This window comes from Rhincodon typus, chromosome 8, assembly GCF_021869965.1.
Source record: "Rhincodon typus isolate 14 chromosome 8, sRhiTyp1.1, whole genome shotgun sequence".
Classification (NCBI taxonomy): domain Eukaryota; kingdom Metazoa; phylum Chordata; class Chondrichthyes; order Orectolobiformes; family Rhincodontidae; genus Rhincodon; species Rhincodon typus.
Window position 1 is genome coordinate 93,856,364 of NC_063339.1, and position 26,399 is coordinate 93,882,762.

The 26,399-nt window shown below is 43.8% G+C and overlaps 1 protein-coding gene across 1 annotated transcript; it reads right to left on the minus strand.

Annotated features, from left to right (window-relative positions):
• Positions 1–1,067: 1,067 nt before the first annotated feature.
• Positions 1,068–22,749, minus strand: LOC125483826 (probable G-protein coupled receptor 139). The gene is made up of 2 exons (XM_048600521.1): positions 22,569–22,749; positions 1,068–1,975 (listed from the first exon to the last, which is right to left on the minus strand). The coding sequence occupies exons 1-2, from the start codon at positions 22,747–22,749 to the stop codon at positions 1,068–1,070; spliced, it is 1,089 nt and encodes a 362-aa protein (XP_048456478.1).
• Positions 22,750–26,399: the final 3,650 nt, after the last annotated feature.

Below are 26,399 nucleotides of genomic sequence, written 5' to 3' on the forward strand. Positions count from 1 at the left end.
ACCGCCTGTGAACCCATACCCATTTTTCCCCCCGGCAACGGTCTGTGAACCTACCCCAAATCTATTCTCCTAGAAATGGCTTAGAACCTATCCCCTGTTCTGAGCTTAGAGCAATAGACTGTTCACCCATCACCTGTCAGCTCAGCTATCCACATTTTGTTTTCCCAGCAACAGCCTATGAACAAATCCCTAGTCTGTACCCCCGAACAACAGACTGTGAATGCATTCCCATTCTGTTGTCCTAGAAACAGCCTTTTGAACCCATTCCCGGTCTGTTGCCCAATCATGGCCTGTGAACCCAACCCCACTCTGGTATTGTAACAAGGGGCTATGAGCCGGTTCCCACTCCGTTCCCCGAACAATGGCCTTTTGAAAACGCCTCAATCTGTTGACCTTTTAATGGCCTGTGAACCAAAATGTACTCTGTTGTCCTAGCAACGGAAGATATGCAGGGTATGAGGCAAGTGGAACACAGGTAGTTTGGCAGGTAGAGAATGTGCAGGAGTGAGAGACTGTGAATGAGAATGGGGAGGGAAGGACATTGTAAAAAGCACAAACAATGGAGGAGAAATGAGAGAGAGGGACATTATGAGAATGGAAGGGAGATGTGGAGGGAGAGGTAACGAGAGAGAAAGATGGATTCTGCATAGGCTGGGTCAGAGTGGGTTACCCAGACGTGAATGCAAGAACACAGTGATTTAAACCCAACTCTTGAACTCGGCCCCGGTCCACTCCACTTCCCTGAGGACTAGGACTTGGGGCCGAGTCTGTCTCTCTGCAGCTCAGTTTCTCCAACACAAAGACAAACAACAATATAGTTCACTCTGCTTCTTGACACTTTTTAATGAACATTTTATTATTTACAAATTGAAGTTATAGATATAGTCAGTGGAATGGTGTGTTTTCTCACTGCCGCCTCAGTTGAGAGGAACATTGAAATGTGTTCCTGTAACCCTGTGGGGAATAAGGTTGGACAAAGCAGCATCACCCTCAGTCTGTTACATTAGTGACCGGCTGCTTCATTGCTGAAATATTAAACTGAAATGAGAATATCCTCAGTGAATTGTTTAACGAGTGAATTTGATTGATTGATGAATTTGGGTAAGGTGATGTTTCAGCACATTCTTCAGCTGCTGTCTGAACTTAGTCTGGGTCACGGCATAAATCGCAGTGTTTGTGCAGCAACTGAGGAGCTGCAGCATGAATCCCAATTCCTGCACAGACCAATCTAGATTCACAGACTGATACCCAATATTCCACATCCGGTACCAAATAGAAAATAACATTAACGTCGACCACAACAGGATGAAATTGGCCGAGATCCCAAACAGTATAATGATGGATTTTTTTCGATTTTGCATTTCTGTGTCACACTGAGAGTCCCCATTGGTGTGAGCCCGGAGTCTCCTGCGGGCTGTGCTGGTCACTAAAATGTGTCTGACGGTGAAAACGTTGAGCAGCAGAATCAGGAGAAATGGGAGAGCCGGGGTTAGAATGTGGTGGAGGAACTCGATTGTGACCCAGACACGAGAGGATAGAACATCCATTGTTGCATAACAAAACCAGGGGAGGTACAGCAGCTTATAGTGAGCTGTGAGCATAAAATACCAGAAAATGTTCTTTAAAAAACTCAGCACAGTCACTGTTCCCAGAATCACAGCCGCCGTTTTCTCACTGCAATATTTACTTTTCAGCTTCTGGCAACAAATGGCCACAAATCGATCAAAGGTGAAAGTGACAGTGAACCAGACAGAACAGTCAGTGGCTGCATAAAGCAGGACGGCGTGGATATTACACACGGGAATGTACCGCAGGAAATCAAACTGTTCATCATAAACAATGGGAATTTGTCTCAATATCAGATCGAGGATAATGACCAGTAGATCCGCCAATGCCATGGCCCCCAGGTAACGTCTGACACATGGAGACAATCCACAATCTTTATAAAGCAGGACGTAGATCGTCACTACGTTAACTGTGAGGAAGGAAAACAAATAAAATATATATCAGCCTGAAGCCAAAGTTACCAGTTTGATTGAGGACTCAGTGACATTTTCAAATGTATCACTGATTTATTGAAAAAAAAATGAAGCTGAAATAACAAATAGTAATGTCTCAACTTTTTTACAAGGAACGTGAAATAAATCACACGAAACTCTCCCTCCCGAAAGACACAAACGCGCATCCATAAGAACAGATGATTTCTAGAACATTCCCACACACTCGATCACTACAGAGTCCTGAAGGATTCTCTCCCAGTTCCTTGAAGACAAACAGAGGTTGGAAATTTCTGTCTTTTCGTCTAAATTCTAGTCGATTGTCATTTGTGAACACAGGGAAATTGTATTCACCCCGTTAACTGCCTGAGGGGATTTTGAAACAGTGTCTCCTTCTCCCTGGAACGGGATCTTTTCCCTCGGGATCTTATCTTTTGTTCAATTAACTAACATCCAACCGTTCACAAATAATGTCGGTTATAGAATGTTCCGGGGAATGTCGGTTACGGAATGTTCTGGACAATGTCAGTTACAGAATGTTCCGGAGAATGTCGGTTACAGAATGTTCTGGGGAATGTCGGTTATAGAACATTCCGGAGAATGTCGGTTACAGAATGTGATGGAGTCATAAAGACCCACATCACAAAGGCCCCTCTGTCCATCAGTTTTGGTGAGATCCACTCAGCCTCGCGGTGGAAATCTCTCCCCAAACTCAACTCAGCTGGCTGGCACTTTGCATACAAAAAAAGATTAAAACAATACCTTCATCATTTGATGGAAGGTCCTCATACAGATATATTCCCTTATTCAGAGATCTCCCCCACCTCCTTTTCATTTCGTGTAACAAATCTGAATGCAAAACATCCTGCATATTCAGTTCCCATTAAAGACGGAAACATTTCCATCATAACATTCGTAATGAAGAGAAATTACCAGGCTTAGTGATAAAGCGTGTACTGGAGGGTTCACTGTGACCCGTTCAGACATCGGAAGAGTTTCTCCACCTCCGTGACTGTCTGCTCCCTGATGTTCCCAGTGGCTCCATTGCTCTCAGTACACACGGGATATTTTGCTGTGTTTGGTTGGAGGTGGGGAGTGGTGAGGAGGAGGGTATATTGAACCGTGTATTAAGAGAGTGGCCTTCTTCCGAGAGGTCGTCCTTTCTTTCTACATGGAAATCTGAACACGATGGGAATGGCTGCCTGCTTCTGAATGAAGAGGCTGTGGCTGCTCTCAGGACAGTGGGTATTCACCAACATGACGTACTGTGTATGGTCACACTGCAACATTAATGGAGTAAGAGTGTTTAGGGTCTAATCACAAAAATGCGAACACAAATTAAAGGCATTGCCAGATCAGCTGAAGTGGTCAGTTATCTCTCAATCTCAATCCACCTCACAGAACCAGCCCAGACACCACAAACCCAGATATTTGTTCAGCATGGAGCACTGTGCAGACGAGGCTAGTGTACTGCTCAATACAACCCAGCAATCTGTTCAGAGTGGGACACTCTGCAGCCATCACCAGTCAACCAGATATCAGTCCAGCATGGAGAGCTGTGTAAACCACACCAGTGCCTTGATCGACAACCCGAACTAGATGCCTGTCCAGTGTGGAGAGCTGTGCAGACCATACGAGTGCATTGATCCATAAACCCGGACCAGATAACTCTCCAGCACGGGGGGCTGTGAAGTGAACACCACTGAACTGATCTGTAAACCCGGAGCAGTTACCCTCCCAGCGTGTAGATCTGTACAGACCACCCCAGTGCAGTGCTCGGTAACGCTGTGTTAAATCGCTGCCCAGCCTGGGGAAACTTGCAGCCCATGCTGGAAGTGACAGGATGTGCGGCTCCCATCGATTTACAAATCCATACTTCCAATGTGCCATGACAAGGGGTGCCATGGGTGTGAAAATTACTGCCAGAGAGAGATGGTGGGGTTAGTAGGAACTGCAGATGCTGGAGAATCCGAGACAACAAGGTGCAGAGCTGGATGAACACAGCAGGCCAAGCAGCATCATAGGAGCAGAAAGGCTGACAATTCGGGCCTAGACCCTTCATCAGAAATGGGGGAGGGGAAGGGGGTTCTGAAATAAATAGGGAGAGAGGGGGAGGCGGATAGAAGATGGATAGAGGAGAGGATAGGTGGAGAGGAAACAAGCAGGTCGAAGAGGCAGGGATGGAACCAGTAAAGGTGAGTGTAGGTGGGGAGTTAGGGAGGGGATAGGTCAGTCCAGGGAGGACGGACAGGTCAAGGGGGCGGGATGAGGTTAGTAGGTGGGAGATGGGGGTGCGGCTTGAGGTGGGAGGAGGGGATAGGTGGGAGGAAGAACAGGTTAGGGAGGAGGGAACGAGCTGGACTGGTTTTTGGATGCGGTCGGGGGACGGGAGATTTTGAAGCTTGTGAAGATGGTGGGGAATCAGTTTAAATACGAACAGATGAGAGGGGTTGGATATATAGACAGAGAGGGGAAGATTGAGAGACAGTGTCATGGAAGGATGTGTTCACAAGTTTTAGAATGCTGACATGTTGACATTTTGATATCATCTTGCAATATGGGTCAGTTTTTCAGGAGTGATGCGTGAATAGGGTATTGCTGTGAGTTCAGATGATGGAGAATTTTGAATAAGCATTTGTTCTGCATTTGTGACTGAGAGTGTGGTGAGCACAGTCTTTAGCTCAATTGCAGGAGGCCGAGCTAGTTTTCTGATGCTATCTTATCAAACTCCCCTCATTATCGACCTACACCAGCACATGCCATTCCTCTCATTCAATGCCAGCCTGATTCTCCCACCCATCATGGCTGGTAGTAGTTGCCATCGCCTGGATGCTCCGGGTGTTCCATTATCCCTGGCGCAGGTGCCATCTTTGAAAGACCAATGGGAACATGGTTGACCTTTCTCAGTTCGGAGCCGCCCTGCACGGTTTACCCCGAGCCTGGCAGATAACGGGCAATTGTACCACAATTTGTCGGAAGGGGCATGGAGGTCCTGGTGGATGGGCTAGTACAGAGAAGGACCATTCTCTTCCCAGAATAGTCCAACCCACCAGAACCATCGAGCATGGTCTGAGCTCACCACCCAGCTCAGTGCAGTAGCTGCAGTCTGAAGAAATGTCCAGCAATAAAGGACAGGCATCAGTAACCTTCCCCACTCTGCCAGGATAAGTATCACTGTATTCTCTCTGCTCCCTCTCTCTCTGTCTCTCTGTCTCCCTTTCTCTCGCGCATCCGCTACTCCCCTAGACTGAAAACACTGCATGGATTTAACACTGTTGACTGGCTCACTCCAGCCACCTCACCATTTCCCCCCCCCACCTATACCATCACTAACAGCAGGACCACCCACTTTCACCCTCATTCCCTCCCTCCGTTTCTCTCATTCCAGGAGAAACAGCCTGGAATAGGACAGAAAGGGCGGTGGAGTGTCCGACATTATTTCCCTCACCCACCTCCCCAAACTATGCGGAGAGGACCCTGGTACGAGCCGGACAGAAACGGGACGACGTGTGTGGAGATTCCAAAACATCCATGTCCCACCAACCGAGTAAGGAGCAATGCTCAGTGAAAGGTAATTCTCACTTTAAATCCACTGTCAGTTCCATTTCCACCTGGCATAGCTTAGAAGCTGTGGCCCTGATGCCATCTCCTTTTTATGTCGAGCCGGTACGAATGCAATCCGCACGGTCTCAGTGGGCAGGAGGGTCGGCTCAAACACATTGTCTTCACCAGCTCCCAGGAAGACGGCACAGAGTCTCCCTCCTACACCTCCTCCTGTAAACAGCTCAGATACTGAAGCTAATCTATGATAGTTACTAGTCTTCCCACTTGCCTCGACATCTTCAATAATACAGCATTGAAATTGTCATCGAGTCACAGTCCCCATGGAACAACTGAAATACTGTCACACTCACTGCAGCGGGCAAATACTGATATACTCTTACAAAGTGAGTCAAAAATGAAATGCTGTCAATGGAGCAACAGAAATCCTGACACACACCGGGCGGAGTGAATGAAATATTGACAAAACACAGAGCAAGTGAAATCCTGATAGGCTCCCCTTATCTGTGTAAGTATTAGTGTATTTGTGTGTGTCTCTGTGGTGTTTGAAGTGTTGCAATGTCACCCTCTGCTGGTCTCCACACGCCACTGCACAGGCAGTTGCAGAGGATGAGAACCATCAGCACTGGTCGGGCGGGAACTCACAACACATCCAAACTGATTTCTTATTTATGTACTTATCTAAATTTCTTTTAAAAGTTGTAACTGCATCCACTCCCACCACTTTCTCTGGAAGTTCATTCCACACACAAACGACTCTCTGTTGAAAATAATTACCCTCATGTCTTTTTAAAATCTTTACTCCTCTAAACTTAAAAAAAAACACTCTCCTAAACTTGAAATCTTTCACCCCAGGGAAATACATCTGTCATTCAACTTATCTGACCCCTCATGATTTTATAAGCCTCTATAAAGCCATCCCTCAATCTCCAACGCTCCACTGAAAAAGTGCCAACCTATCCAGCCTCTCCTTATACCTCAAACTATCCATTCCCAGCAACATCTTCGGAAATGACTTCTGAAGCCTCTCCTGCTTAATGTCATTGTTCATATACCAGTGCGACCAGAACTGGTTACAGTACTCCAGAAGAGGCTTCACCAATGTCCTGTGCAATCTCAACATGACGTCTGGACTCATAAACTCAAAGGTCTGAGCAATGAAGGCAGCGTACTAAATGCCTTCTTAACCACCCTGTCTATTTGTGTCTCTGTTCTAATAAGCTACCAAAGGTCCTACTTTTAATTGTATAAGTCCTGCCCTCATTTGTTTCACCAAAATGCAATACCTTGCATTTATCCAAATTAAACACCATCTGCCACACCACAGCCCAGTGAGTGATATTCCCATCCACCACACTATCCCTTCATGTTTTGAATGACCCTCCTCTCTCCAGAAGGCCTCCAAACTCCAAGCTTTATTTTCCCAAAGACCCTGAACTTGGTTTGCCTTGTGCGGGCAGGAGGAGGAGGGGTGTGGATAGCAGACTAGCCAGTGGTGAGGAGACGCTGCGATATAATTTATTGCCTTGTAACATTTAATGGTTTTAGGGAGAGGGCAGTCACACGTCAGAGGCGAGAAATAGTGATATGCAATACGGTCTTTTGGGTCCGGAAATTATGCTCCTTAGTTGTCTCTGGTGTTCAGTAATAATATCTATTCGAGATCCTTCATCGTGCAGAGTATGTCTGCAGGACCTCTTTCCCTAATATAGCATTCGACAGATAGTAGTCATTAAACTGGAAATCATAGCCAAGCAATTAAAGATGTCAATAGTTTATCTCGATGGCAGAACATATGCACTCAACATCCTATAGTTGATGCAAATACCTTGAATTTGTTTATCAATAAAAAATGTTCCCTGTGTAAATCAGTAAAATTAACCAGAATTTAAGAAATCCAAACTTAGCTGAATGCTGGCACTTAAAACGTGACCCAATATCTGGGCATGGTTTAGGTCTTGTGCAGTGTGTAGCACCCATGTCCCTGAGGCAGAGCACTGGATTTGATTCCCACCTCTGAACCTGTGGTAATGTCCCCAGCTCTGGAACAGAAGTTCTGGATTCAAGTCCTGCCTGTTGCAGAGGCGTATGACAGCATATCAGAACAGGTTGATGAGCAAACACACAGGAGAATCATGTTGCAGATTCAGGGGTTATTGCAGAGTGGTGGTAGTGTCCCGACCTTTGGGCCCAAAGGTGTAGATTCAAATCTCACAGAACTGTTTCATAATATATCTGAACAAGTTGATTAAAATTGTTTTAGAATTTTGACTTGATCGAGAAGGAAGCGGCATCAGTTTTGAATTTCAGGATTTAGGCATGGAATGACAGAAAGCATAGCCATTCGTGTTGACTGGAGTAGAATTTGCAACTTATAGATGTTTGTAAAATCATAAAGGCATGGACAGGGTGAATAGTCAAGATCCTTTTCCCAGAGTAGGGGAGTCCAAAATTAGAAAGCATAGGTTTAAGGTGAGAGGGGAAAAACTTAAAAAGGACCTAAGAGGCAACTTTTCCATGCGGAGGATGATACATATATGGAACAAAGCGCCAGAAGAAGTAGTGGAGACAGGTAAAAATAACATTTAAAAGGCATCTGGGTAGGTATATAAATATAAAGAGTTTAGAGGGATATGGGCCAAATGCTGGTAAATAGGACTAGATTAATTTGGGATATCTGGTCGACATGGACAAGTTGGACTGAATGATTTGTTTCCATGCTGTACACCTTTATGATTCATTCATCCAATTGATCCAGATCTCTTTGTAATCTTAGATAACCTTCTTCCCTGGCCACTATAAAACCAATCTTGGTGTCATCCGCAAACTTGCCGATTGTGCCTTCTATAATTCAAAACTAAATCATTTTCATAAATGACAAACAAATGTAGATCCAGCACCGATCCCTGTGTTTGCCCGCTGGTCATAAGCATCCAGTCTGAGAAACCTCCACAACCACCCTGTCTACTGCCATTAAGCAGAAATACACAGAAATACACACACGCAGGCATATAGGGACAGAGACACAGTTGTGTCTTTGAGACAGGGATAGATAAGTTTTGATTAATAAGGGGATCAAGTGTTACGTTGAGAAGGCAGTAGAATTGTGTTGAGAAACATGTCAGGCATGATCGAGCAGCAGAGCAGACTGCTCCAATTTCTTATGCTCTACGGTCTTAAGGTATCAGGAATATTTTCCAACGAGAGCAGTGGAGGCTGAGATTGATAAATACTTTACTGAACAGAGTCAATGGGAACGTGGGATAGGTTTGAGGGGCTGAATGTTCACATCTGCTCCTATTTGTTGTGCTCTTCAAAGAGGAGGTGACTTGCTGTGAGGTTAACACCCTTTAAGGAGTCTCCTAATTAAGATTGAGATAAGGATATTGCTTTCTCTATAATATTGTGCTTTTTGTAGTGTTGTCATCCCCAGGGAACATTGAAGACTCGGTTATTGAAGATATTCAGTGCTGACCTCAACTGACCTTTGATGATCAGAAGAGTCAATATTTATTGGGAATAAACAGGAAAGTGGTGTTCAGCCAAAAACAGATCAGCCATGATCTTTCTAAATTGAGCAGCAGGCTCGAGGGTCCAAATGGCCACCTGCAGGTCCTATCTGATGTGTTGTTATCTCACTCCATCCTTCGAGGATGTTACAGAGGTAAAGGAAGACCCATTCAGCCAGTCAGAATCATGACATGTAGAAGGAGACCATTCTGCCCCTCGAAGGAGTTACATAGGAATAGAATGAAATATTCAGTCATAGATTCGTAGAGATATACAGCATGGAAACAGAGCATTTGGTCCAACTCATCCATGCTGTTCAGCTATCCTGAATGAATCTAGTCCCATTTGGTCCATACCCCTCTCAACCCTTCCTATTCATATACCCATCCAGATGCCTTTTAAATGTTGTAATCGTACCAGCCTCCACCACTTCCTCTGGCAGCTCATTCCATATACGCACCACTCTCTGCATGAAAATGTTTCCCTTTAAGTCGCTTATAAATCTTTCCCCTCTCACCTTCACCTATGCCCTCTCGTTTAGGACTCCCCCACCACGGCGAAAAGACCATGACTCTTTACCCTGATTTACCATGATTTTATAAACCTCTACAAGGTCACCCCTCAATGACAATTGTTTATTTCATCGTGTAGCGACTGCAGCAATTTTTCCTCACAGCGCCCACAGCCAAAAATGACATTAATCATTAAGATTATCTGTATTGGTGGTGCTGTTAAAGGGACAAAAGTAAACCAGGCTAACAGGAAATTTCCCCTCCTCCTCGATACGTGTCCAGGGAAAATTGAGCACCACATAGAGCGGGCAGACAAGATTTATTGCTGCATCTGAAAGACAACATTTTTGACCATGCAGCGTTCTACTCAAGTGTTAGTCTATATTCTGTACTTGTCTTTTAATCTCTCAAGCATCAGGATCATTGACAGTTCTACCTCTGCCTGATGATCTGACAACAAATGGCCCTAATGGTGAATTGTGGAGCTCAGAAACACCTCGACAACCAACTACACACCACAGGAGGAGGCCATACGACCTTTCTAGGCTGCTACACAGGAAAAGGGAGCCCTGGTTCGCTCAAATTAAATACAGAGTAGAAATAACCACTTACTTTTACATTGGAAAGCTGTACCTAACGGAATTCCTCAGGGACCAGTGTGAGGTCATTAACAATTTATGATCTAGATTAATGATTTGGATGAAGGGCTGATTGGATTGGAGCTTAATTTGTCAGTACACTAGGACAGCCATCCAATAAGATGTCAAGTGGAGGCAGATCATCTATACCGGGGTATAGACAGGGGATGTCAGCGAGCAAACCTTCAGCAAAGAAAATAAAACAGTACAATGTGGGTTATGGGAAGTTTTTTTTTGTGCGGAAAGAATAAAACAACAGTTAATTATATGGCTGGAGAGAAAATGTAGAGCTCAGTGCTACAGAGGGATTTGTGTGTCCTCGTACATGAATCTGAGAAAGTTAGTCTGAAGATGCAGCAAGTGAGTTGGAAAGTAAATGGAATAATGTTGTTTCTTGCAAAGAGTGTCAGGTATGATCTCAGGGATGTTTTACTGCATCTGTACAGGGCATTGCTGAGACCACATCTGATGCACTGAGTGTAGCTATGAAGCCCTGAACTGGAAAACAAAAAGCAATTGCCTTCAAAACTTTTCAAAGATGTTTCTCTTCACTCACTCCTGGGATGAAGGCGTTATGTTATGGACGATTAACAGTTTAAGCCTGAGAATGAGAGATGTTCTTATTGACCACATAAGATCTTGCAGAGAGTGTAGCTGGTGAATCCCTGATGGATATTTCCTCTTTTATGGGAGAATATAACTGGGGAATATTTTAAAAAGTTCTGAGGAAGGTTCCCTGAACCTGAAACATTAATTCTGATTCGTCTTCGCAGATGCTGCCAGATCTGCTGAGCTTTCCAAGTAATTTCTGCATTTGTTTAAGAATAAGACATATTCATTTTAAAACAGATATTGTGAAGACATGAAACATTTTATTTTTAAATTACACAAGCATGTATAAACATATCTTCCAATCAAGTGGAGCCATTTGTTGCTAAAGAAATGGCTCTATGTCCCACAACAGCAATGACGCACCTACATGGAACAGGGAATGTGATGGAATTATACATTTCGGACAATGTTCAAGGAGACCTCACGTGGCCCATTTTGGGGGTGTGATAACATTATTGTTTGATTCAACTCAGAGAAGGAAAAAATGTAAACTGCCTGAAAAACAATGGCCTATTGCTCCTTCTCTCTTTCCTTGTTCCTCATCACAGCAACGTATGAGAGCTGAACACCCATCAGTCATCGTTACCACTCATGGAAGATTCCTAACAAGGATTCATTGGAATCTCCCAATGCCTGAAGCAAAGGGAATTCAGCCAAATCTAGCTGTTCCAGGAAGTAATCCCATTGCCAGCAATTTGTCTGAGCAGCATAACCTCAGAAACAGAATAACATTCGGGACAAAGTCTCAATTTTCCTTTCATCATGAGTTCAATGATTATGCGGACAAAGATCGTTCAAGTGAATGCAGCAGGGATTTTGTTTTTCAGGTTGTCATTAAACGTAAGTGTGTGTATGTGTGCACCTGTGTGTGTGTGTGTGTGTGTGTTTGTATTTGTGTGTGTGTCAGCATTTTTAGAAATAGAAAATATCCATGTACATATTGCAACATCCAAACTGTTTTTCATTCATATTTCCATCACAATTTGAGTAACTTTGTTTTGGTCATAAACCTGTTATTTTAACAGATAAAAGAAAACTGCCAAACTTGTTCCTAACACTAATCCTGACCCAGCCTGAGACCTATATCATCAGCCACATCACCAACTTGGTTACATTTAAAATTTCTTGTGACCATTGGAGGAGTGGGACTAGAAAAGGGAACAGTGACCCGCCAATCCAAGGAACTATAGACCAATGAGCCTAACATCAGTGATGGATAAGTTGTTGGAAGTGATTCTGAGGGATAGAACTTAAATGCATTTGGAAAGGCAAGCATTGATTAGGGATATCCAGTATGGCTTTGTGAAATGGAAATCATGTCTCAATAATTTGATTGAGTAATTTGAAGACGTGATAAAGAAGATTGATGAAGGCAATGTGGCAGGAGTTGTCTATGGACTTCAACAAGGCATTCGCTAAGGTTCTGACTGGTAGACAGATTAGTAAGGTTAGGTCACATGGTATTCAGGGGGAGCTAGTCAATTGAATTAAAAATTGGCTTGAAGGGAGAGAATTGTTATCCAGGCTTGAAGCCTATGACCCAGTGGTGTGCCACAAGAATCAGTGCTGAGTTCATTGCGTTTCATCATTTTCATAAAGGATTTGGATGTGAATGTCAAGGGCAATGGTTGGTAAGTTTGCAAATGACATCAAGGAGCGGTGTAGTGGACAGTGAGGAAGATTATCTCAGAGTACAACAAGACTTTGATCAGATAGGTTAAAGCAGTGGCGGATGGAGTTCAATTTAGATAAATGTGAGGTTTTGCATTTGGGAAGGTAAAGTAGGGCAGGACTTATACAGTTAATGATAGGGTCCTGGGTAGTGTTTATGAGTAGAGACCTTGAGCTGCAGGTGCATAGTTCCTTGAAAGTGGAGGATCAGGTAGTCAGGATAGTGAAGAACACATTTGGCATGCTTGCCTTAATCAGTCAGATCATTGAGTGTAAGAGTTGGAATGGCATATTTCACTTGTACAGGACGTTGGTGAGGCCATTTTAAGAATACTGTGTGCATTTCGGTTGGCTCTGTTAAAGGAAGGAAGTTGTTAAACCTGAGAGGGTGTAGAAAAGATTTACAAGAATGTTCCAGCACTGGAGGGTTTGAGCTGTAGGGAGAGGATGAATAGGTGGAGGCTTTTTCCCCTGGAGTGTCAGAGGCTGAGGGGTGACATTATTGAGGTTTATAAAATCACGAGGGGCATGGATCGTATGAATAGCCAAGGTCTGTTTCCCATGATAGGGGAGTCCAAAGTAAAGAGCATAATTTGCAGATGAGAGGGGAAAGATTTCGAAGAGACATTAGGGGGCAACTTTTTTCATACAGGGAGTGGTGTGTGTATTGAAAGTGCGATCAGAAGAAGTGGTGAAGCGCATACAATTATACATTTAAAAAGAATCTGGATGGGTACATGAATCGGAAGGGTTTAGAGGGTTATGGACCAAATGCTGGCGAATGGGAATCGATCAGATTAGATATCTGGTCAGTGTAGACGAGCTGAACTAAAAGGCCTGTTTACGTGTTGTATGATTTTCTGATTCGATAAGATGGACGAGAAGAAATTCTAAAATTCTTTGGAGTAGAAGTTTCTTCCCCAGTAGTCTATGATGGCTTCCTGTTTACATTTATTCAAAGCTGAGTTAGTGAAATATTTGACAGACATTAACCAAAACACAATTTATTTGAACCCTGTGGTTAAGATACAATCAAGGAAAGAGGAATTTAGAATAATCTAAGTCTATTGGAAAACTTAACAGCATAATGTTACAGCAACTATTACTCACACCCTTTGGCAAAAAAGAAAAATCAGACACAGATTCTCGCATGCGGTTCTCCAATCCAGGAGGGGGATAAAACAACCCGAGAAAATTCAGCGCCAGGAGACATGCAATGAAAATTCCAACTCTGTTTTGAGACCTCAACAGCTTCTGTTGCTACTGAAAAACCAAAACTCAGAAATTCAAATCTGAGAGAGCTGGCCACACTCATTCAGGCTTCATTTTAAAAGAAAAGGTCTCCAAAACTGTTTCCTCAAGTGGTCTTAAATAGCAAGCTTTACACTTCTCGTTCAGTCTTTCTCTTAAAAGAAACCACGACAAAATAACCTCTTAAAGTTACAGCATTGTCACACTAGTTAGCACATCGAGCTGTTAAACAGGAACCAGGGGAAGCTCAATCAGGCCCTTAGCCCTGTCAAACCGGTCGAGGAAGATGTTCAGCCTCTTGAGTCACTTATGTACGAACTGGAGAAGGCTCTTCAGCCCCTCGAGTCACTTACACAAAAACACATGCTCCAAACATGTCAAAATAATGGAGCAGGGGCTGCACAGATAGTCTGCTCTACATTGTTCCTCGTGCCTCATTTGCTCATAGTACACACGTGGTAGTTTAATGCTGTTTCCTCGCAGTAAAGATGGAAGATTAAGTTTTGCGCAGAATCTCAAGGAGCATCTTCAGAGAAGACAGACTTGTGTTCTCAACAGAGATTAGAATCTGGTGGGAATGGCTAGTTACAGAAGGAAGGTATTATGGCTGCTGTCGGGATTGTGAACGACATGACGTTCAGTGCAGGGTTACACATTAATGTGGGGAGAGCTCATTCAGAGTCTGTACCTCTTTTTCAATCGACATTTGGTTCTGCAGAGGCACATAAACGATTAGGAATGCCATATCCTTGGTAAAATATGGAATTTATTGTGCTAATAATTTTTTTGAGCATAAGTGATCGCCACTAACATTCAAATTTTAATGCAATCATCTCCTGTTGTCTCAGAAAGCTGCAGATTAAACATTCAGTTTCTTCACTCTCTCCTCACGCTACCATCATCTCGGGGATTAGACTGGTGATATTTGTTTGTACAGTGTCTGCGGCAAGGAGATCATCCCTTACAAGGAGATCAAATCTGTACTCATTGCCCCTAAATACTCTCCCATCAAGGCTGTACAAGTGCAGAAAGCTGACTTTACTCATGTACTTGAATCATCTTACAATGAAGGAGAACATACCATTTACTGCCCTCATTAGTGACACCCCTTTATGTACTATTATTGCTGACTCATGATCAAGGACATGCAGATCCTTTTGAAGAACAACACTTCCCAACTTTGCACCATTTAACCAATGCAAAATGAGATGTATGCTATTGCTGGCCACATCCAAATTGGTTGTATGCCTTTCATATTGCTGCGATCCAAACACTGATACATGTGATACCACATGAGCAATTGCATTCAATCCGGAAAAGGATGCTACTCTCTGTAATGTCTCAACTAAACAATTCTCAATCTGTGTACTATATTCCCCCTTATCTCTGGATTCCAACAATATTCACTCACCTCTGTGCAACCATATTAAAAGTATTCTGTAAATTCAAATACACCACTCCCACTGGTTCTTATTTGTGGATGCCTCAATTATTATATACATATTACTCAGTCACACATATACTGTACAAAGTACCACAACACACAGGAATCGCCAAAACATACAGGGAAGTACGTCGACATCTGTCGATAATCTAGTTTACTCTAATTTTACATCTCCTCTTCCATATTCCCTTTCTCTCTCTCTCATCCATATAGTAAATATATCTAGTTAATAAATCCTCTAATCGTTCTCCATGTCCTCGCTCAAAACTCCCTCTTTCAGTTTGCAACTATTGCTCACTTTGATGCGACACGATTATAATTGAGTAATGTAAGTACAAAGACATCAGGGAGGAACTGGCCAGAGTTAATTGGAAAGGAAGCTGAGCAGGGATGGCGGTGAAGCAGCAATGTCAGGGGTTTATGGGGATAATTAGGACACACATGTGAAACTTGTGGATGCCTCAATTTACACAAACTCCACAGGTTTATCAAATATGACTTCCCTTTCCTGCATCTAAGTTGACTTTGCAAAGTCATTTCATGATTCCCCAAGTGTCCAGTTTCAAACAATCGTGATAAAATATTCCAATATTTTCCTCATAACTGACATCAAGTTGTCCAATATTTAGTGTTTTTATTTTTGTTTTCCTTCCCACTCCTGTTTTTAGAGTTAGAACTGCTACTTTCCAGTCTGTAGGAAGCAGAAGTTCCATAATCTAAAGAATTTTGAAAGGTAATCAATAATTGTAGTTGGTTGGCTCACCGAGCTGGTTCGCTGTTCCACAGACGTTTCACTACCTTTCTGGGTAACATCATCAGTGCAGCCTCCGATGAAGCGCCATTGTATTTTTCCGCCTGGTTTCTAAACTCTGGAGTCCGTTGAGCTGGATTACCTCACTTCCGGTTTTCCTTCGTAGTGGAGTGTATATGGAGTCGAGTTCGATGTGTTTGTTAATGGCTTTCTTCCTGGACTACCAGACTTCTAGGAATCCCCGTGCCTGTCTCTGCTTTGCTTGTCCCAGTCGAACTGGTGGTTTTCCTTATCCATGAGGATAGAGATGAGTGAGTATTGGTTGTGTCTTTTTGTAGCCAATTGGTGTTCGTGTACCCTTGTTGTTAATTTCCTTCCTATTTGTCCGATGTAGTGTTTGTCACAGTCTCTGCAGGGAATATTATAGATGACATTGGTCCTGTCCATTGTGGGAAGATGGGTCTTTGGTTCGGGTGAGCAGTTGTCGTAGGTTTGATGTGGGTTTGTGTGCCACTCTGATGCCCAGTGGTCGTAGGAGTCTTGTGGTTAGTTCCGATGTGTTCCTGATGTAAGGTAGCGTGATGAGTGTGTCGCGGCATGTAGTATCTTCCTAGTGTTGTTCGTGTAGACATCTTCTGACCCAGTTTTTTGGATATCCATTTTCATTGAAAACCTGGAAGAGGTATTCTTCTTCTTTTCGGCGTAGTTCTGTGTTGCTGCAGTGTGTTGTTGCCCGTTTAAATAGTGTTCGCAAGCAGCTTCGTTTGTGTGTGTTAGGATGGTTACTGTTGAAGTTCAGTACCTGGTCAGTGTGTGTGGCTTTTCTGTGTACTTTCATTTGGAGTTCCCCATTTGTCTTGCCCTCTACCATGACGGCCCGGAAGGGGAGACGTTTGTTCTTCTCCTCCTCTCTGGTGAATTTGATTCCGGTGAGGGTGTTGTTTATTAGTTTGTGTGTTTCCTCTATTTTGGTTCGTTTAATGAGGACAAAGGTGTCGTCCACGTAGTGTATCCATAGTTTAGGTTGGATTAGCGGAAAGGCAGTCCGTTCCAGTCTTTGCATCACTTCCTCGGCTATAAGTCCGGAGATAGGTGATCCCATGGGTGTCCCGTTGATCTGTTCGTATGTTTGGCCGTTGAAAGTGAAGTGGGTGACGAGGCAAAGGTCAAGTAGTTTTAGTATGTTGTCTGTGGAGATGGTTTTACTAGGGTCTTGTTCTTTTGCTCGTAGTGCTGTCATTGTTTCCCTTGCTAGTGGGATGTCTATTGATGTGAATAGGGCAGTGACATCAACTAATATCATGGTCTCCTCGTCATCTATCCTTCTGCCTTTGATGGAATTGAGGAATTCTTGGGCTGAGTGGATTGACTGGGGTGAATTGTTGACCAGGTGCCTTAGTCTCCTTTGTACTTCCGTGGCTAATCTGTGAGATGGCGTGCCTGGTAGGGGGACTATGGGTCTGTGGGGTACTTCCGGTTTGGGTACTTCCGGGAGGTCGTAGAATCGGGGTGTGTTGGTTCCTTCGGGTTTCATTCTTAAGAAGTCTGTTTTGTTGATATGCCCTGTCTGTTTGAGTCTTTTTAGCGTGTAGAGGATTTTGTTGCCTAGTTGCGGTGTCGGGTCTGTCTGTACTGGCCGGTATGTGTTCTCATCGGCTGGCAGTGCCTGTACCTTGGAGAGGTAGTCCCTTTTATTGAGTATTACTGTCATGCGCCCTTTGTCTGCGAGTAATATTGTGATGATCTTGTCCTTCTTCAGTCGTTCCAGGGTTTGCCTTTCCAATGAGTTGAGGGTGTTGAGTTCGCTCCTTCTGGTCAGTGTCGGGATTACTGTCTGTCTTATGGTTTGTTGTGTTTCTTCATTGATATTGTTGGTCCTCAGTGTGATTCCAGTGTGGCTAGGAATTCCGTTTTGTTGGCATCTCTGCAGTTATAGTTAAGTCCTCGGTTGAGAACGGCTTTTTCTGTGTCTGTCAGTTTCCTGTCAGAGAGGTTTCTTATCCAGATGTCTGCTCTGTTATTGTTGTTTTGGTGGGTAAGTGTGGCTAGCTTGTCCTGAAGGGTCTGTCTTTTCTTGGCCCTTGTGGTCTGTTGGCTGATGTTGATGGCTTGTTCCATGTCTGTTGTCCAGTCCTGATTGGTAGCTTCCAGGAATAAAGATTTTTGCTGCGTAATTTCTCTGTTGTATCTGTGGAGCCCGGACAACACCAAGATCCTGGGACAAGCAAAGCAGAGACAGGCACGGAAATTCCTAGAAGCCTCGTACTCCACGAAGAAAGCCACTAACAAACACATAGAACGCGACCCCATAAACAGTCCACTACGAAGGAAAACCGGAAGTCAGGTAATCCAAATCAACAGACACCACAGTTTAAATACCAGGCGGGAAAACACAACAGCGCTTCATCTGAGGCTGCACCGATGATGATACCCACCAGGGTATTTCTGCGGAATAACGAACCAGCTTCATGAGCGAAACAACCACATCAGCATATGTCTCCTCTTTGGCTTCAACACTATTCCAGATCTCCCGTGATAACCATGGTTGAGCCACCTTCCCTGTTTTACTCTTACGCCAGACAGGGATGTACAATTGTTGAACTTCATTCATGTGTTCTTCACATGTCTGCCATTGCCTATCTCCCATCAACCCCTTAAGTACCTTTGGCCAACTCATCCCATTCGATGCATGCGACATACTCTCAAGTTAGCTTTAAGTTCATGACCCTCTTCTCAGACTTAACTGTGTCACTTGTTATGGACCATATCAGAAATCCCCCCAAAAATTTAAGTATGTAGACTAGATCATAACTTTCTCTTATTTTTAAAGGCAAATTTAAAATGTCTCAGATGCCATACGACTGTTCAAGCTACTCGATGTTACTCAAAGCACAATATATTTAAACACTGTAAACAAAATACAAACAAAGAAAGAGGAATTGAGAATAACTTAACTGAATAGTAGGTATAGTACCTATTAATAATTAGCTGTTCCAATAGAGTAAAATCTCATAAATAGACCCCTTGGCAAAAAGGAAAATTCAGACACAGATTCTCACTTGCGATTCTCCAAACCAGGAGGAAAATAAAAGTCAAGTGAAAATTCAGAGAGAAAAGCAGCCAAGAGAACTTCACCAAAACACCAACTCTTTTGAGACCCCAGTATCTTCTGATGCTACTGAAAAAAAAAACGGTAACGCAGCAATCTGGATCTGTGAGAGGTGGCCACATCAATTCAGGCTTTTAAAAAACCAAAGGACTCCCAAGCTGTTCACCCAAGATGTCTATAGCATCTAGTTCGGCACCTCTACCTTATGACCTCTCTTCAAAATAAAGAGACAGGACAAAATAATCTCTTCAAGTGACAACATCGTCACACACTCTCCATCCTGAAGAAGAATTCTGTCATATTATGGTTATTCTTCCTCAAAGGATCTCGCAACGCAAGGTTGCTAATTAGTCCTCTCTCATTACACAATACTTAGTCTAGGATGACCTGCTCTCTAGTTGGTTCCTCGACATTTTGGTGGAGGAAACCATCCCTCATATATTCCAGAAAATCCTCCTCCATCGTATTGCTACCAGTTTGGTTAGCCCAATCAATCTGCAGATTGAAATCATCCATAATGATAGTTGTGCCCTTACTGCATGCATCTCTAATTTCCTGTTTGATACAGTCCCCAACCTCACAACTACTGTTTGGTGGTCTGTACACAAATCCCACTAACGTCTTTTTACCTTTGATGTTCTGCAGATCCACCCATACAGGTTCCAATCTCCAGGCTAATGCCCTCCTTCACTATTGTGTTAATCTCCTGCTTAACCAGCAACACAACCCAACCTCTCTTTCTTTTCCGTCTATCTTTCCTGAAAATTAAAACTTGAGTTCCCATCCTTGGTCACCCTTGAAGCAGGTCTCCGTGATTCTAATTACGTCATATCCATTAATAACTGTCTGTGCTGTTAATTCATCTACCTTATGATAAATGTTCCTCGCATTGAGACTCAGGGTCATTTATTGCCCTTTTAGAATGTTGATATGATATGCTACTTTTTAATTTTTGTCTTTGGTTGCTCTGCCTTCCAATCACATTTTTCCTCTTACAGCCTCCACCAGCACTTCAGGCACAAAATAACTGTCCTCAAAATGGCCATTCCCATAATGGCCGCTCTCCTACAGCTTGTCTCCCTTCTAATCGTTGCTAAGTGGTTGCTGGTGACTGAGCTGACTCCTCCCAGAATCCTCCTCAGTCACTACTCAGCAGCGCCTTCTGAGAATGACGACATTGCCAGATCAGCTGAAACAGTTCATCACATCGAATTCTGAATCTGCCTCATAGACGTGCCCAAGCACCATAAACTGAGACAAGACGATAGACTGGCATGGAAATCTGTGCAGACCATGCGAGTGTGTTGCCCAGCAAACTAGACTACCTGCCCAGCATGAAAGTACTTTGCTGCTATACTTGCACTAGATACTTTCCTAGTACGGGGAAATTTGCAGCCCATGCTGTGAAAGGGGCCTCCGTGTGCGTGCGTGCGTGTGTGTGCGTGGTGTGCGTGGTGTGTGTGGTGTGTGTGGGCGGGGATGTTGTGGATAGTTACATATGAAAGAATTGTTGGAAAGAGAACACGCAAGGAGGAAATCAATTTAAATATGAACAACTTGCAGAGGTGTGGGTAATCGACAGAGAGACCGAGGGACGTTTCATGGATAGATGAGATGATGTGCTGAAAAATATTTTTAAAAAGGGCATTTCCAGACACAACACAACATTTATCAGTGCACATAGGAATGATGGGTGAATGGGATTTTGGTGTGAGTTCGGATACGAGACATGGATTATTGACTCACATGTTCTTCAGTAGGTTTGAAGCTGGGAATGCCAGCAGCAGATTAATGGCATGATTAAGACTGTATTTCATAGCGCAAGGATCAAATAGCAAATGGTATGAGCCAGTGAAGCATATTCTGGGGATTTCATTAGTTAAAATGGGAATGATCAGGGTATAGTGATAGGAATTAGCTCATGACCAATAAGATTACCACTGTTGTGACTCATCTGTTTCAGCCTCCGATATTGGCCAGGGATGGGTTGGAGTCAGAGAAAGGAAATGGAGTTAGTAACCAGAACAGAAGACAGTGACCTCCATGCTCCCAATATTTAAATAACAGTGCAGTGATGCAATGAATCACGATTCACAACTGAAACTGATTTGGGCAACATAGAGACATGCAAGGGAAATTGCCAGAAACTAAGAGGGAGAGAGTGAATGAACAATTTCACTGATGCAGTTAGTGTTGGTTTGTAGAGTGAATATCTAAATTCAGCGTCTTAGCAGTTGAGAGTGAGGTGAGACTGAGAGCTCTTTCTTTGAAGGCTGCATTCGACCAAGTGTGGCATCAAGGAGCCCTGGCAAAACTGGAATCAATGGGTATCAGGGGGCAAACGCTCCGGTGGTTGGAGTCATACCTGACACATAGGAACATGGTCGTCCTTGTGGGAGGTCAATCATCCCAGCTCCAGGACATCTCTGCAGGAGTTCCTCAGGGTAGTGTCCTAGGCCCAACCATCTTCAGCTGCTTCATCAATGACCTTCCCTCTATCATAAGGTCAGAATTGGGGATGTTCACCGACAATTGCACAATGTTCAGCACTATTCGCGACTCCTCAGATACTGAAGCAGTTCATGTTCACGTGCAACAAGATCTGGATAATATCCAGGCTTGGGCTGACAAGTGGCAAGTGACATTCACGCCGCACAAATGCCAGGCTATGACCATCACCAATAAGAGACAATCTAACCACCGACCCTTGACATTCAATGGTGTTACCATCACTGAAACCCTCACTATCAACATCCTGGGGGTTACCATTGATCAGAAACTCAACTGGACTCACCACATTAACGGAGTGGCTACGAGAGCAGGCCAGAAGCTGGGAATACTGTGGCGAGTAACTCACCTCCTGACTCCTCAAAGCCTGTCCATCAATTAGAAAGCACAAGTCAGGAGTGTATTGGAATACTCCCCATTTGCCTGGATGAGCGCAGCCCCAACAACGCTCAAGAAGCTTGACACCATAGAGAACAAAGCAACCCGCTTGACTGGCATTATATCTATAAGCATTTACTCCCTCCACCACCGACGCTCAGTAGCAGCAGTGTGCACTAACTACAAGATGCACTGCAGAAATGCACCAAAGATCCTCATACAGCACCTTCCAAACCCACGACCACTTCCATCCAGAAGGATAAGGGCAGCAGATATATGGGAAAACCATCACCTCCAAGTTCCTCTCCAAGTCACTCACCATCTTGACGTGGAAATGTATCACTGTTCCTTCACTGTCTCTGGGTCAAACTTCTGGAATTCCCTCCCTAATAGCATTGTGGGTCAACCCACAGCAGGAGGACAGCAGTGGTTCAAAAAGACAGCTCACCACCACCTTCTCAAGAGCAACTAGGGATGGGCAAGAAATGCTGGCCAGCCAGCGATGCCCACATCGCACAAATGAATTAAAAAAAATTAACAGTGGCAATGTGTGTAGAGTAAATGAAAATGACAGCAATACCGCTATACACACTTTATAGAAATAATAACTGGGCAGTGATACTTACCAGGAACACCAATGATAGCCAGGAAAGGATAATAAAAATATCGAATAATGTAAACTACAAGAAGTACCCGCAATGATAACGACAATTGATCATAATTTGTAGTAAGATACCAGACATGCAAGGATAAAGTCCTGTCCATAGTTGGATAATTCCAATCTGTTGTTATCAAATTTTGATCCATTGTTGGAACATTCCAGTCTAATGTTCTCAGATTCTGATCTCTTCCCCCCTTCTCTCTCTGGAGCTGCTGGTTCCTGTTGGTGCAGGAGGTCATGCTCCTGCTCATACTCTGGGATAACAGATTGAATGGAGCCCATTTGTCACTCAAAGACGGATACTCTCCACTGGGATTAGAATCCATGGAGACCGACATTAATCACAGTCACTGAACAAACAGGTTCAGTTAACTCCTCCGTTACATCACTTTTTATCACAATAAAAAGGAGCATTTACTCGGTCTGGATGGAATGGATGAGGGTTGCTGAGCGTTGGACAATAAATGTTCAAATCTTTGTAACTTTTCTTCCTTGTATGTGGGAGTAGTGACAGAACACTGCAGGGTTGGATATGTCCCACCCTGTTTATTAAAGGAGACAGGGATAAAGTAACAGACCAGCTGCAAAAAAAATGACTGCTGGGGAATTTTTTTAGCGACCATAAACCAGGGTAACAATATTTACTGCCCATTGACTTTGTGTGATTCTACTCCTAGTTATAAGTGCCCTGTTATCAAATCCTTGCATAACCTTGAGACATCATTCAGCACATTGAGACTGCTGCTCGGGAACACAGGGAAGCAATTCCATCCCCATGTGCCTGTTATAGAGGGATAGGAGGCGGCCATTCAGCCCACACTAGCCTATTACCACTGGAAAAAGTGGAAAACTGGAATGTTGGCACATTCTGCAAAGGGAATCATTCAAAACATAGAGAAGTGTGACTGCAGCTGTTGGAGGTGCTGCTGAGAGGACACCTGGAGTACATTGTGATGTTTGTGTTTCTGTAACTGAGAAGGGAAGGACCTCCTTTAGATCCAGTTTAACAGTTGACCATCATCCAATGTTTGTTGCCTGATTTACTGTCTCGTGCCTGTTACAGAGGAGCAGGAGGAGGACATTCAGCCTCTCGGGCCTGTTACAGAGGAGCAGGAGGAGGCCATTCTGCCTATCGAGCCTGTTACGCAGTAACTATCAGTTTTAAAATCGTTACAGTAAAAGATAGACCTGATGTAAGTGTTAAAGTACTAAACTGGAGTAAGGCCAATTTTGAACGTATTCGGCAAGCATCTGGTAAAGCTGATTAGGAGAATCAATTTGTAGGTAAAGGGACGGCTGAAAAGTGGGAGGCTTTCAAAAATGAGATAACAAGAGTTCAGAGACAGTATGTTCCTTTCAGGGTGAAGGGAAAGGCTGGTAGGTGAAGGGAATGTTGGGTGACTAGAGGAATTGAGGCTGTAGTTGAGAAAAAGAAGGAAGCATACACAGGTATAGACAGCTGAGATTGATTAAATTCCTAGAGGAGTGTAAGGGTAGTAGGAGTATACCTTAGAGGGAAACCAGGGGGGACAAAAACGGAACATGAGACAGCTTTTGAAAATCGGGTTAAGGACAATCTGAAAAGATTCCACAAATGCATTAAGCACAAAAGAGTAACTCAGGAGAGAAGAGGGCCCCTTAAAGATGAGCAAGGCCACATATGTGTGGAATCACAGGAGGTGGATGAGATACTAAACAAGTATTTTGTACCTCCTAAACTGTCTCAATGCCCGTACAATTTTCTTACCGACATAACAAGTCCACAGCGGAAGCCATTTCCCTAGCCCTGGAACATTTTTATAACAAGGACACCGTATCAAACTCAACTCATCGACTACAGCTCCTCCTTCAACACCATTATCCCCTCCAGACTGATCTCAGAACTCCGAAGTCTAGGTCGTGGCTCCGGCCTCTGCAAATGGATCCTCAGCTTTCTGACCCACAGATGGAGATCAGAGAAGATATACAAATGTACCTCCTTGACGATAACACTCAACACTGGAGCCCCCCCCAAAGTTGCGTTCTCAGACACCTACTGTACACCCTGTACACCCACAACTATGTTACCAAATTCGGAACGAATGCCATCTGCAAGTTCGCTGACAATACTACCGCAGTAGGTCAGATATCAAACAACAATGTGTCAGCATACCGAAAGGAGCTAGAGGGTTTGGTGATGTGGTTCAATGAGAACAACCTCTCTCTCAATATTGGCAAAACTAAAGAACTGATCATTGACTTCAGAAAGAAAGGAGGAAAACACCCCCCTCTCCCTTCAACATCAATGGAACGGTGGTTGAGAAAGTTGAGAGCGTTAAGTTCCTAGGAGTGACGATAACTGACAATCTGTCCTGGACTTCCCATGTGGACCCTCAAGAAGGCACAACAAAGCATCTTCTTCCTCAGGAGGGTCAGGAAATTTGGCATGTCCATAAGTGCCCTCACTAAGTTTTACAGATGCACCGTAGAATTCATACTGTCTGAGTGCCTAACAGCCTGGTACAGCAACTGCTCTCTCCAGGTCCGTAAGAAAGTACAGAAGGTTGTGTGCATAGCCCAGACAATCATGGAAGCCAACCTTCCAGCCATGGTGTACATTTACAGGTCTTGTTGCCGCTGAAAGGCTGCCAACATCATTAAAGACCCATCCCACCAAGGTGATGCTCTCCTGCAACTGCTTCCAGCAGGCAGGAAGTGGAGAAGCTTGACGACACACACCAAGAGGTACAATAACAATTTCTTCCCTGTTGTTATTCGACTGGTGAATGAGTCTCTAACTGCAATAAATGCTGATCTTGTTAATGTTGATCTTGCCTCATATACGTGTGTGCAAAGTAAGCTGTATGTCTTACACTGTCCAAGCTTTTTTTTTTTCTCTCACCCTATGATCTGCCTATACTGCTCGCAAACGCATCTTTTCATTCTACTTAGGAACACATGGCAATAAATCAAATCAAATCCATCAATCAATCAAAACAGCCCTCCCACAGATCCAACCCAAGCCCTGGATCTGATCCGTGGATGGCACTTTTGTAATCATGAAAAGAACAGAAATTTAGAACACCCACTGACTCATCAACACCATACACACAGGGATCAAATTTACATGAGAAGAGGATACAACAACAACTTCCATTCAAGGACGTGATGGTGGAAAGAAAATGAAACGGTGACTTCACTACAAAAGTATACAGGAAATCCACACGTACTGATCAGGTCTTAAACTATCACAGCAACCACCCCAACTCACACAGAGAAGCTGCGTTCGGATCCTGTTCAAAAGGGCCGCTACACACTGCAGCACACCCGATCTCCAGAAGGAAGAAGAAGAACGCTTCCACAAGGTCTTTACCAGGAATGGATATCCCTGCAACTTCATCCACAGATTCCTAGCCAACAGACAACACAACCTGGACACACAAAAACCCGAAAAAAAAACACCATCCCCTATATATAAAAAAAAATCAGAACTGACAGCCAGACTACTGGGAATCATGACAGCGCACAAACCGGTAGCCACACTAAGACAGCAACTGACCAGGGTTAAAGACCCAATCGATAACCATGGACAGGACGAATGTGGTTTACAAGATACCATGTGGAGACTGCACAAAACACTTTGTGGGGTAAACAGGCATACAACTAGCAACCCGCATCCACGAACATGAGCTGGTAACTAAACGATACGGCCAGATGTTCTTGGTTTCAATACACACAGACAAGGAAAACCAGACTTTCAACTGGGATAACACGACTATCACAGGGCAAGCCAAACAGAGGACAGCCAGGGGATTCT